This window comes from Paramacrobiotus metropolitanus, unplaced genomic scaffold (assembly GCF_019649055.1).
Source record: "Paramacrobiotus metropolitanus isolate TYO unplaced genomic scaffold, Prichtersi_v1.0 Parri_scaffold0000001, whole genome shotgun sequence".
NCBI classification, from domain to species: domain Eukaryota; kingdom Metazoa; phylum Tardigrada; class Eutardigrada; order Parachela; family Macrobiotidae; genus Paramacrobiotus; species Paramacrobiotus metropolitanus.
The window spans coordinates 3,587,676-3,600,509 of record NW_026570221.1 but is presented as its reverse complement, the minus strand read 5'-3'; the positions used below and the strand labels follow the sequence as shown (position 1 = coordinate 3,600,509).

At 42.8% G+C, this 12,834-nt stretch overlaps 2 protein-coding genes across 2 annotated transcripts; one reads left to right on the top strand and one right to left on the bottom strand.

Annotated features, from left to right (window-relative positions):
- Positions 1-2,325: 2,325 nt before the first annotated feature.
- On the bottom strand, positions 2,326-4,454 carry LOC129602672 (leukocyte elastase inhibitor-like; the record flags this gene model as incomplete). Its single annotated transcript, XM_055501767.1, has 2 exons — positions 2,326-2,912; positions 4,241-4,454. Coding segments are annotated over 2 exons (396 nt in total), but the record flags the coding sequence as incomplete, so codon positions are not given.
- Positions 4,455-4,487: 33 nt separating this feature from the next.
- Positions 4,488-9,710, top strand: LOC129581495 (uncharacterized). The gene is made up of 3 exons (XM_055472620.1): positions 4,488-4,501; positions 8,685-8,801; positions 8,846-9,710. The coding sequence occupies exons 1-3, from the start codon at positions 4,488-4,490 to the stop codon at positions 9,708-9,710; spliced, it is 996 nt and encodes a 331-aa protein (XP_055328595.1).
- Positions 9,711-12,834: the final 3,124 nt, after the last annotated feature.

Below are 12,834 nucleotides of genomic sequence, written 5' to 3'. Positions count from 1 at the left end.
TATGGGTGGGGGGTGGTGTAACAAAATTGTTACTCATTGTTACATGGGGTAGGGGGTCCAAAAATTTTTGTTACGTGCGGGCCGACACCCCATAAAAAGCTAAAAAAATTAATATACTCGTATTTTAATTACATTTTTATAGGGGTTGGTCGGACTCTTTGTTACGTATGCAGCTGGGGGGTTGAAAATTTTGTTATGCGGCGTTACAAGGGGTGGGGATGGTCGAAAATCTAGAAAAATCGCGTTATGTAATATTTGAATCACGCCAGTGTACGTGATTTAAGGTACTAAGAAGTATGACGCATCCAAAAAAAATGAAATCATGGTGACTAATGCTAGTAATGCCGTTAATAAAAATCGTGGGAAATGTATTTTGCTCCAGGTTTCAACACTAAAAATTAATATCGCGCGCCGGTTCTTTCAATCACGAAAAATTCTTATCTTTTCAAGTAGAGTATGCAGATCAATTCAAAACTCTATGGTATACTCAGAAGTAAACTCAAAACTCAAGTTTCAACGTACAGTTAGAAAATCAAAACTTCGCAACTTTACAACAAATTATTATTTTGACTTGTGGTAAAAAATGCGAGTTCTGTATCATAACGGAGCCAGGAGAGTTCCTTTTAGATGCAGAACACTTTAACTCAGGCGTCCAATCAGCGGTAAGGGGGTGGTAACAAAATGTTACAGAACTTCCGGCTCTGTATCTTGCAGAACGTATTTAAAGTGCGGTGGTACTACTGCTTTACAGCATTAAGGGAAATGGCCCGGTACTTGGTGTCAGAAATGGGATACATACACTAAATTTTTCGCTTTCGCGCACTCCGAATCTTTTTTTCGTAATATTTTATGTCATTCTAAAGCTAAATGATTTGTATACATTGTTCTGAGAACCGTTTCCGCACGCAACATCCGGTTGCCGAGATATGGCTTGCTAAAATAGGCAAAAAGTTTAAATAGAGTTATGTATGCCATTTTGGATGATTTGTACCGGGCCATTTTCCTTAAACAACCCACAAAAGCTCAGGAACAGAATGCCCGTAGTAAGACGGTAATCATCTTTCAAAGAATTCACGTTTCGCGTTCTTTGACCTCATACTGAGATTTTAGAATTGTTATCCGTATTGCTGCTGCATTTATGTCAGATTGTGGTTCGTTACTGCCGACGATCAGTGTTAAAAAACAACAAACCTATCGCGCGTAGCTGATTCTGTAGCTGATTCTCTACAATTTTTATTACGGGCACGAGCTCTCGCGCGTAGACAAAGTACTACGCAGAAAGGATGCAGTACAGCAGATTTACCAGGATAAAAACAGCCACACTGTAGTCTCTCACAATCAGATGTTTCCATATTGCAACGATGCCGTAAGTTACTGAGTCATAAAAAATCTCCCGAAGACAATTAAGGCATATCTTCCACGAACTAATCTGAACAACCGCCTCCACGTACCATGGCAGTGTCGGTGAAACGGCCAGTTGATAACTTCTACAGTTCTACGGTTCTACCCACCAATGCCACCGTAGATAGAAATTTTTTCGTCCCGCGTTGCCTAACGGAACACCACTTTGTGGCATGTCGTGTTGCTGGAACGTGAAATAGGAGAAGGTGTAGCAATTATTCTCTCGACTAGTTCCCAGTATCCAGCGATGCAGATTGTGTGAACCGTGACAAATGCCAAAATAGAAGAGGCACCAGCAATATGAAGAGAAAAAATTGTTAAAAAATTAAAGCAAACTTAAGACCTCCATACTGTACTCTGTATTAAAACCGGAAACTAAAAAAAATATTCAGAGATGCTTATGAATAAAAAAACCTCTCCTAATAAACTTAGTTTTATTGGAAAATAAAACTAAAAGTAAAACTTTTATTTATTTTACAAAGAAAAAAAAATAATTAATATAATTACTTGTATTAAAAAAAAATTTATTCTTATAATTCTGGAATTTTTCTTGTTATTCGTTTTTATTTTTTTTTCTTTCTTTATCTTTTTTGTTATTTATTGTTTTAGGTATTTCTACTTTTTTTAATGATTCGATTGTTGAGGTATAACAACAGCACAGCACGATCGCGTCATGTATGTATATTTCAAATTTTTAAATTAACATTAAAATTTAAAGAAAATGACGAAACCTTCGTTCTGGGGTAAAAATTGCCACTGACATTTGCCGTTACGCGTTTGGCAAGTGGTAAACATTTCGGAATTTTATTTTGCTCGTGACGTCCCAAACGGCGTTCATGCGCATAAGTTGTGACAACTTATTTGACTAAGACTAAACAACGGAAACAATGTTCGAGCATGCGTGAAAAAAAAAGTACGCGTGCATTAACTCGTACTACAGGCGTTTGGTGCTATAACTGCACTACTGTAGGTAATACGAGGTATCATCCAGTGCTAAAGTAGGAATATCCATACTTCGAAGAACACGTACATGTATTCAGGCAATAATATGAAGGATCGTGTGATGGGGAACAGTACTTGTGAACTGCAGCCACAGTTTACACTGTACTGCAAACGAGGAAACGAGGCAGTGTGATCTACGCGGGATTTTACAAAAGTGTACGAAATTACTGCGCCCCATAGCATCAAAATTAATATTACTGAAAAGGTCACCTGAACAGGTAACGTTTGTAATACTAAGGGAACATAAAAACTACCCGTCCTAAAGTGATTTAAGCTAATTTAAACTGCGGCAATATCGTTAACATATTGCAAGCTGTAAAATTTTCTTCATTTCGCCGATGGATCAACAACGTGTCCGATAAACAAGATGTTGCCAGTTCTCTCGTGCCGCAGCAGGAAAATAAAGGGTCGGTCGGCGGCAAATTCGACTCTGGTCTCGCGTGGCGCGCGACAGAGTACAAATCTTTCCGCGGTTGCTGCGGATGCGACCGTTCCTCTCTCGTTGACATCTAAATAAACATAATAAACATCTGTGATAGTGAAAGTGTTTGGGCGTGCCAGATAATGAATCGAAGGACGAACCATTTATGATGACAAAAACAAAACGAGACGCCGATAACGGCGATAAGTGAAGCGGTATATTGTGCAACATCTACTCTGTATTCTTGTAGGCTTAAAGTCAGCCTTAATATCGTCAGTCTGCACGTCAAGTAGCTGCTTGGGAGACGGTTGAAGTTGGTTCTGAGACAAACACAGGAATACATGGCCCGTTCGAGCCTTTGTTCAAATGTACATGCAAGCTGTTGTCATTACATCACTGCACGTGATGGGCGAAGTACGCAAAACGTGGGGTGATGTAAAGCCTAAAGGTGAAACTGATCCATTGGTATGCCGGCTGTCATACTTTCGCCAATCTTACGTTCTGCACAGCGGCACTCGGAAGACCGCGGGTACATCAACGCCTGATGCCTAATGGATATAAAATGAAGCTTCTCTACTACGTACAACCTCCGTTCCTGACTTTCTGAACGCCACAGAGGGGTGTAGCCGCTGCCATCTCCAGGTTAAATTCACTGTTTTAATGTTAATACTCCCAAGATAGATGTACGTTACAGTGGTGAACGTTGCACAGAGAACTGCCCCGATGTTACAGTCAACACTACCGGACAGTCCGCTTCTTAGCCGCATGCACATAATCATGGGGTGAATGTCATATAAGGGTGTATGTTAGAGTTTCACTGTATCTTGTAAACATCGATCTAAAGTTTTAGTGCTGAATTTGTGTCCTAGGGTGCATTCACGTGCAAGAATGAACTTGCAGCGGTACGATTCATCGTAGCAGAAAATCCCAGGAATTTTTCATACGCTATTCGATATTACTTGTTAGCTGTTACAACGATTAATTTTGTCTTCAAAGAATAATAGTCAACAAAAACTACAAATTTAAATGAACACCAAAAAATAACCTAAGAAAACTTAAGAATGTGAGAAAGGCAAGAAAACCTTACACGAGCTAAGAATCTTAAAGACAACCTAAGAAAAAACAAGGAAAATCCTGGAAAATTAAAAAAACCTGTGAAAAGAGAAAAGTGCGTCGAATTAATTTACTCGCGAATTGATTTTAAAAAGCGACAAAAGTCTCATGACAAAATGTTTGCAAGCAGATGTCCTGTGTGAAAAGGTCGCAAAGGTGAAATGTCTCAAAGCAAGCTCTCCAACCGTCTCTATGTGAAATGTCTTTCGGCGTAAAGTCGCGCGTCGATTTTGTGTTTGTAAGTTTGCCCAGTTGTATTACTGGCGACAGGCTGACCAACTTTATTGGTGGTATCATGCTTACCAATGTACACCTTTTGCTTAATCTTGTCTATGTAGATGGGTACCGACGTTATGCCGGAGAAGTCGGCAGTGGTTGTGAAAGCCGACCGCATCCCCAGATCCTGCAGCGTGCTCTCCAGGTCGATGCTCTGCTCTATGGAGAACTTAGGCAACTGGATTGTGCCGTACCGGCCCGTACGTGATGGGCTGCAGCGAGTCCAGCGCCTTTTCCAGCATCTTCGGCGTCAAGGCCTGCTGGAGACCCGACAATGCGGAACCCGGTGTCCACGTGGGCGATCCGTCGCTCTTTCCCGGCAGAATGAAGCAAGCGCTGGAGCGCTGGTCGCCGTACCACAACTGCAGGAATCGCGCTCCGCCTAATTCCTTACTTTCATAATACTGGCACTTCGTCAACACGTGCATGGTGTCCACCATTACGGTGCTGCCGTCGGCCAGGGTGAAGGGCTTCTTGACGGTGTCCTGCTCGGGAAATACACAGTTCCATTCCGCTTGGAAATACACCGCGCTGATCAATATAAACACGGTAACGGGCGTTATATCCGAAAGAGCCAGGATATCGCGGATTGTACCGGAAGTAGATTCCTCCACAAATTTGTTTATACGCTGCACGGCTTCACTGGGCTCGGTGCGGAAGCGCGCAGGATGGCACACGGTGTGGAACAAAGTGCTGAGAGTGTCGGTGAAGTTGGTTTTGAGGGGATAATCTTCGTCAACGTATCCGGCTGTGGCCAGGAAGAGTTTATAGTTCCGGACCCCAGCTGCAAAGCACCAAAGTTTGACAAAATATGAGCAACAACAATATAATCCCTTAAAGAAGAAAGTTTAAGAAAACTTGGGTAACGCTGGAAATGTCTCTTCCAATAACAAGGTGTAAGCAAAATTAAGCTGGAGCGCGGGACGCGTGTCCTTTATTTAGAAAGAGCGAATTTACCTTATCATACTTTGATAACTGTGACAATTTTGCTGCGCTGTCAGCCATCCAGAGATGGCAACGTTAACTCGAATTTGTAAAATCTGTCAAATGCTTAAACCTGCCGCTGCTAATTTCAAATGCTGACGTCTCGTTAATGTGGAAAGAATTGTTTAAGCAATATTTCACAATATGCAGAGAAGAAAGGTTCACTGTGGTTTCTTAATTTGCCTTGGGTTCTTAGGTTTTCAGTTTGTCCTGGTTTGCTCCTGTTGTAGGTTGTCTTTCTGTGTTTTTATAATTCCTTTTGTTACTTTATGTTTTCCTACTTTTTCTTTTGCTTTCTTATCTTCTTTCAGATTACTTTTATGCTTCCTTATGTTTTTCTTATGTTTCTGATGTTTCCTTATTCTTATAAAGTCAGCAGACTGTCGTCAGCAAAATGTCGGGGATCAGCAAGCTGTCGTTTAACAGTTTGTCGATCATCAAGTTACCGTTTCAATAAAGTGTCGGGTCAATATTAATTTTTCGTCATTTGGCAAGTCGTCAGCAAGGTTTCGGCCAGGAAGATAGCCGTCAGAAAATGGCTCTTTTAGGCTTTAATCCGTACAACAACTTTCATTCCATGTACTACCCTACCATTTTTCCTCACTTCCTGCAAGGCCCAATCAAATACCTAAACTTTAACGATAGTTACTTAAACGATGCAGAAAAGACCCATTAAGGTTTTTAAACAAAGAGTACAAATTTAGAGCGACTAGGTATATTAAGTTCTAGTGAGCCATTTCTGTTTCATATAGATGAGGACAGACCTAAATCGCATAGAATCAAGTTCAAGACTTCAAGATTTCCATGCAGAGATCCTTTATTGTGTCTACCAGAAATCCGGAAAGGCTGCAACTAATTTCGGCCTCAATAGGATCTGGGACTGATGGATTTGAAGGGATAATCTTCGTCACGTCTCGTGCTATAGTTTACGCCCTGTCATCGAAAGGAATGTTGCCTGCTTTACTAAAATTTTCGTTGAATTTTTTTTATGCGAAACCCATAAAAGTAAGCTGCACTAATTTTAGTCCTTATTATTGGGTCTCAGAATTTTTGTGAACTTTTTTATGTTCTTCAAGGTTTTGTTTCTTCTGATTGTTTTTCTTATGCTATTCCTACCCTATTTCAGTTTTTTTTTATTTTAATTCTTTTGCTATGCTAATTTCATATTCCTCTGCCCCTCAGATGTTATTCTTGCGTTATCCGTACACTGCCTTTCACACCATTTCACTCTGTACACAACCTTGTGCACTCCCTTTCAAATTCCGTGCACAACCTTTTTGAGCACTACCTTTTACTCCGTACACAACCATTCGGCACTACCTTTCATTCCGTGCACAACCTTTTATTTTTTCAATTTTTCCACAGGAGAGTTATTTCTGGAACTGCCGCTTTTTCGTTAACAGCAGTTATTGCTGCATACTAAGCGAACCACACCAGTACGAGGTGTGTTTCGCTTTGTTTCGGCAATAAATCACCAGCTTCGGCAACCCTCCCTTCATCGTTTAGCATTTTGTCAACAAAGTCATCTCGAAATTTTTCATACTGCTCCAAAAATCGGGAAATTCTCTCTGTGGTTCTAGGTCAGCTAACCCGTTCTCGATATCTTTCGAGATTTTTCTTGCATCTGCCCATCGTTTGTGTCTTGATGCGGCGTTGACATCGTCATCGTCATCGTCTTCATCAATGGATGCTACTTCTTTCAAATACTGAACTGGCCCTTTCATTACCATTTCTGTCTGTGAATTTTTCTTCTACCCAACGCGCCAAGAAATCTTCTGCGTCCAACGATGGCTTGCCGGACTTTTTACGTGCTGCAATGATATGCCGGCACGGAATTCCGTAAGTGCCATTAAACAGGCACGAACATAACAGCCATAATATAGATTACAAGTATTTAAATACATATAATGTATGTAATAATATAAATGTATATAAAAGTTTGGTAGTGCACCAAGTGAACGCGCAGTGCAGCGCTCCGACTCCCCGCCAAGACGAAATCAGAGCGCACCAGCACGTTGGCCACCGCAGTGAAAAAGAACCTGGATTTGTTTGACCGCGACATCGAGATTCCTGCAACGCAGCCCACTAAAGCCAGGAGGAAACGAACCACTGACGAAGATATTGTTCGTCGAGTCGGCGAAAAGATCGACGACGGTTCCGTTTCTGGGGCGATGCGTATTGTATTGTCCACAGACTCTGCTGCTGACACCACTTGCGATACCCTAAAGGAACTTAGAACGAAGCATCCCGTATGTGCGCCTCCACCTGTGACGCTCACCAATGCTGATACACCCGCAGCGCCCCCAGTAACCGCCGCAGATGTATTTGCAGCTATTCGCAGCTTTCCTCGAGGATCTGCTGCTGGGCCAGATGGGCTGCGTCCCCAGCACCTAATCGACATTCTAGGAGGAAAAATGGACGATCAAAGTGGACCGTTTTGCGAATCCTTGGCAGCCGTCCTCAATCTTGCCTTGAACGGTAAAGTGCCAGATGACATCCGTCCTGCTTTTTTCGGTGGAAAGCTGTTAGCCTTGCGGAAAAAAGACGGCGGCCTACGCCCCATCGCGGTCGGAATGACACTGCGCCGTGTCATTGCCAAGATCATTTGCAGCAAAGTCGCAGATCGGGCAGTCGCTGTCCTTTCCCCGACACAACTCGGCTTCAATGTGCGTGGCGGAGCTGAAGCCATTGTTCACGGTACCAGACACTTCCTCAGCGGTAATCCGGAAATCACGAAAGCCATCGTAAAAGTGGATTTCCGAAATGCGTTCAATACGGTCTCGCGTGAAGTAGTGCTGAGTGCCGTGCGGTCGTACTTCCCGGAATACTTCGTCTTTTTTCAGTCAGCTTATGGACACCATTCGTCACTGTTCATCGACGACCACGTTCTATCATCCGAATCCGGTGTACAGCAGGGGGATCCATTGGGACCGCTACTATTTTGCCTCGCATTGCAATCAGTTATTGCCTCCCTGGATACCGAGCTAAACGCTTGGTACCTTGACGATGGGACGTTGGGCGGGCTTCCTAGTAGTGTACTTGAGAATTTTGACCGCGTCATCGAAAGAGCACGGGCGACTGGCCTGGAAATTAACGTCGGAAAGTGCGAATTATACGTTGCAGGCGGTTCTGAGATTACACAGCAAGAGGCAATTACCAATTTTCTTTCAAGGCATCCGGGAATCCGCGTCATGTGCAGCACTAATTTAACGCTTCTAGGAGCCCCTGTGCTGGACGACGCGATTGCCCCTGTATTTGCCGAGAAAGCGAAGTCGCTGACCGCGGTATGCGAAAGAATGAAATTGCTTCCCCGTCACCACGCCTTATTCCTTTTAAGGCACTGTCTCGGAGCACCGAAAATCATTTACATGTTGCGGTGTTGCAACGCCTGGAAATATCCTGAGCAATTGTACCAAATCGATGAAGTATTGCGGTCTTGTTTCCAGCTTCTATGTAATGTCCGGACAAATCACGATGATTATCCCAGTTGGCGGCAAGCAAGTCTCCCGGTTAGCAGAGGAGGCATTGGTCTACGTCGATCGGAGGAATTAGCACTCCCAGCCTTCCTGGCTTCGATTCACTCCGTCGGCGACCTGGTGTCTTTGTTGCTTCCCAGTCGAGAGACTTCAGACATTACCGTTGCTCTAGAAATGTGGAAGGCAAAGCCCGTTTAACAGAACTGCCCGTTCCAGAATTCCGCAATTCCCAGAAGGCATGGGATTTGCCATTGTGTAATGTATCTCTGGCTGCCCTGCTAGAAGTATACCGGGATGATGAAATTAATAAGGCGCGTCTGCTTGCCCAGTCGAGACCAGAAGCCGGCATTTGGCTCAACGCGTTGCCTTCCGCCCATATAGGTAACCTCCTCGATGACGATACTCTGAAAATCTCAGTAGGCCTTAGACTCGGCGCCAGGATTTGTGAACCTCACAACTGCACGAAATGTTTAAAGCCGGTCGACGGATACGCTCATCATGGTCTTTCCTGTACCTTCTCCGCCGGCAGACACCCAAGACATGGTGGCCTTAACAGTATCGTATGTCGGGCTTTTGTATCAGCCGGAATCCCAGCTAAACTTGAACCCCGAGGCACTTCCCACACCAACGAACGACGCCCCGATGGCTGCACAACGTTCGCCTGGCAGCGAGGAATGTGCTTGGCATGGGATGTCACCTGCGTGGATACTGTTGCCGCTTCCCACATCAAATCTACTTCGGCAATTGCGGGATCGGCCGCGTTGCAGGCTGAAGAGAAGAAGTCTAGGTTCTATTCTTATTTAAACGGCCGCTATATATTCACACCTATCGCTTTTGAAACTATGGGCCCGTGGGGACCAGCGGCCATTGCCATCATAAAAGAACTGGGGAAAAGATTACGTTCTCATTCAGGAGAAGCCCGCTCGCACGTATTTCTTCGACAACGTTTGTCCATAGAGATACAGCGTGGTAATGCGGTTTCTGTTTTGGGCACGGTGGAGAAAGCCGAAATGTTTAACGAGCTGTTGTTTTTGTAACTGTTTCTCTAACACGTGTTTAAGTGATGGTTTGAAATAAAATGCGGACACAGTGAAAGGTAGCGTGGATTGGTAGTGTACCGATGTGAATGGTCGTGTCAAAGGTTGTGCACGGAATGAAAGGTAGTGCGCAAAAAGGTTGTGCACGGAGTGAAAGGGGGTGAAAGGCTGTGTACGGAGTGGTCGTCTATAATATTTCCCGATGTTGAGCCTTTTTTATTTATGATATAACGTACAAACCCACAAATGCATCTGTTTTATACGTTATCATAAAATTTGTGATGTTTTCTCACCCATTTTATAAGAAATAACATTATCGAAAACATACGACTGAAACATGAGCAGGCATAAGGAATAAGAAGAAATAATAAAATCAGGAAAACGAGAAGAACAAAGGACATACCAGGAGTTTCCCTATTTTGCCTGTTTGACGTAATAAATCACCGATATTTTTTTTGCATAAATTATTCTCTGAGCAATTGAAGAAAGAAAGAGCTAAATAAGCTATACACGGATGCCTTTGTGTCCAAAACGGAAATCTTAATAACACACATCTACCGCTCAAGAAATAAATAAACAACCGGGCGGATTTTGTTTCAAATAACTAGCCAGACACCTAAAGTATCCGAAGCAGCATTATATCATACGGAAAGGTAAACTACAAGAGGAAATCATTTTGATAGCGCAAAGATAAGTCCACTTTTCTCTGTTACTAATAATTATTATTCTGAAAAGTACAGCACTTACTGTATTAAATCCCCTTCTCTATTGCACACCTAATATCGTGATACCCCGGAGACAGGTAGCAGAAATTTATAATCAAATTTTATTTTGAAAGGGTGAGCTGCCGCTGCGTCATTTTGTATATGCCTCATGGGCCGGTACCGATACAGCTAGCTACATAGTTGGAGAATCACCAACAGCCGCCGCGAAAGCGCGACCAAAACAAACCACGGAAAAAATAATCCTGGCCAACCATCAATAATGAAAACTGCGAAAAAACGATGCAATCGGCGTTAAATGCAATGCACCGGTTAAAATTCAGTTAAACGGTACGCCTTTAACAACGTGAATGCGAAATGTACCAGTTTTAGCTTGGTAAATGATAAATCTAACAAAAATCAATTGTGTACACACCGCTGTTTTAGTACAAAGTGTTACACCGAATGCGAAAAAATGCATCACATTTTGCGGACCACTCAAAAATAATGAGAAAAATCCAACAGATTGCGGCGGCAGAATTTGATTTCGTATTAATAGAGAAGTATTAAAAAAAAGTAAATATTGAAATAAGAAAATTTCAACTGTAATTTTTGGGGCTCTTTGAAATTAACTGTGCGCCCAAAAATTTTGGGCGCATAGCACAATCGCATTTTTCATCGCACTTTTTTAACGGTAGAAATAAATGACTGTATTCTTTACTTGAACGATAATGAGCATGCGGGACATTCAGCATTTCGTGCGAACTCCAAGTCTGTTCCTGTGATCCGTATAATATTCGGAACATCCTTAAAGACTATAGTAATATGACATACATATTTGAGGACGTTGTTGTCAGTAACAGTAATAAGCTACAAGATCCGGCACATACATTGGAGGAGCCCGTGCTTTTGGTCATCGTTCATTTTCAGTTCCGTCAGCAAAGCGTGGAAGTCATCCAGGGTATAGTCGTCGCGAAGTCCCAATAAGTCAGCTATTTGCTGCCGCGTCTCCCCCTTTGCACCAATGTAAGCCACAAGAACGGCGAGTTCCGCACAGACTGGTGACCACAGCGCGTTTGATTCGCAAAATCTTTCCGCACACAGGCTTTTATAAACCCTCACACAAAAGTCTAAACGGTAAGGAGTGTCCATTTCGGCCATGGTTCCCGTTCCGGAGTCGGAAATAAACAATGTACAAGTCCTACAAATTCAGCACACGGCCAGTGTGAGAGAGCCTTTATACCCCGGTATTATTATAAACTCAATTGCTGAACAATCTATTTGCCCGGCCAGAAACGCGTTGCAGCTACCGAGTTAAGTATTCGATAAAACAGCGCTGGGCGATATTCTAGTTATCATGATCGTTAACCAATGCCAACTACAATCGGCTGTTATGCTACAACGCACTGGAAAATTTTCATCGACCGGATTAGTTTCTCCACATGACGTTCCTGCCTTAAACTGCCTCCTCTCTCTGTCTGTCTGTACGTTTGTCTCTCTGGCATTCAATCTCTTCTCCCACCCACAGCCACACACACCACACACACACCAACAGTCGATCGATTTCTTCGATTTTTGACGTGCACAAAATTTCTTCCGGATTGCTATTTGCTAGTAACTTACGGTAGTAGACCCACCCATCCAGCCCAAGTGAGCTCTAGACCAGTTTGCGCGGGGTTTACTAGTATGCTTCCGAGTACTCGAAACGGAAATCATACGGTGTTGCATTATTAAGCAGCAAATTTATGTTACCTCTCACATAAGTCGCATTAATTTTGCTGGATGTCCGAACTTTTACTGTACTGTATGTACTGTATTTCTACTGTACTGTAAAACTGTAGGGAAACTAAACCCGGCACCATTTCCGCCTCCAGTTCCAAAAAAAATTTCAGTTTTTGTACAAAGGTAGTAGACTACCGTGGTTTGTTTAAAAAAATATTTTTATCTGCAAAGATCAGTTGGGCGTGGTCTAACATAAATTAAATGATTACATAGTATTGCATAGAAGTACTATTATTATGCAGCACTGATATTTAAATACCTTAACATTCACATTAATTTTGCGACGGTGGACCCTTCCAGGTGTCAAGCACCGACATAACTCCACAAACGCTTCCGGTAGTCCAATCTTGCCTGGCAAGTACTGCATCATGCATTTTTAAAATTTTACATAAATACTTCCTAATACGTAATTCCCGAGCATATGGACATCCATGCATGAAGCAGCTTAAAAATTAGCGAAGTTATTAAATTTTTGAAGTTTCCTAATTTTGCTGCAAAAGTCAGCGCACGCGCCGTAGTAGGTACGTTGGTGCTCGACTGGCATCTGGAAGGATCCACGGGACGTGCAGTGCCAGTAAAAACGACGCTGCGGCAGAAAATGCAATTAACATTTAATACTACATTCTAATAGTATGTGTACT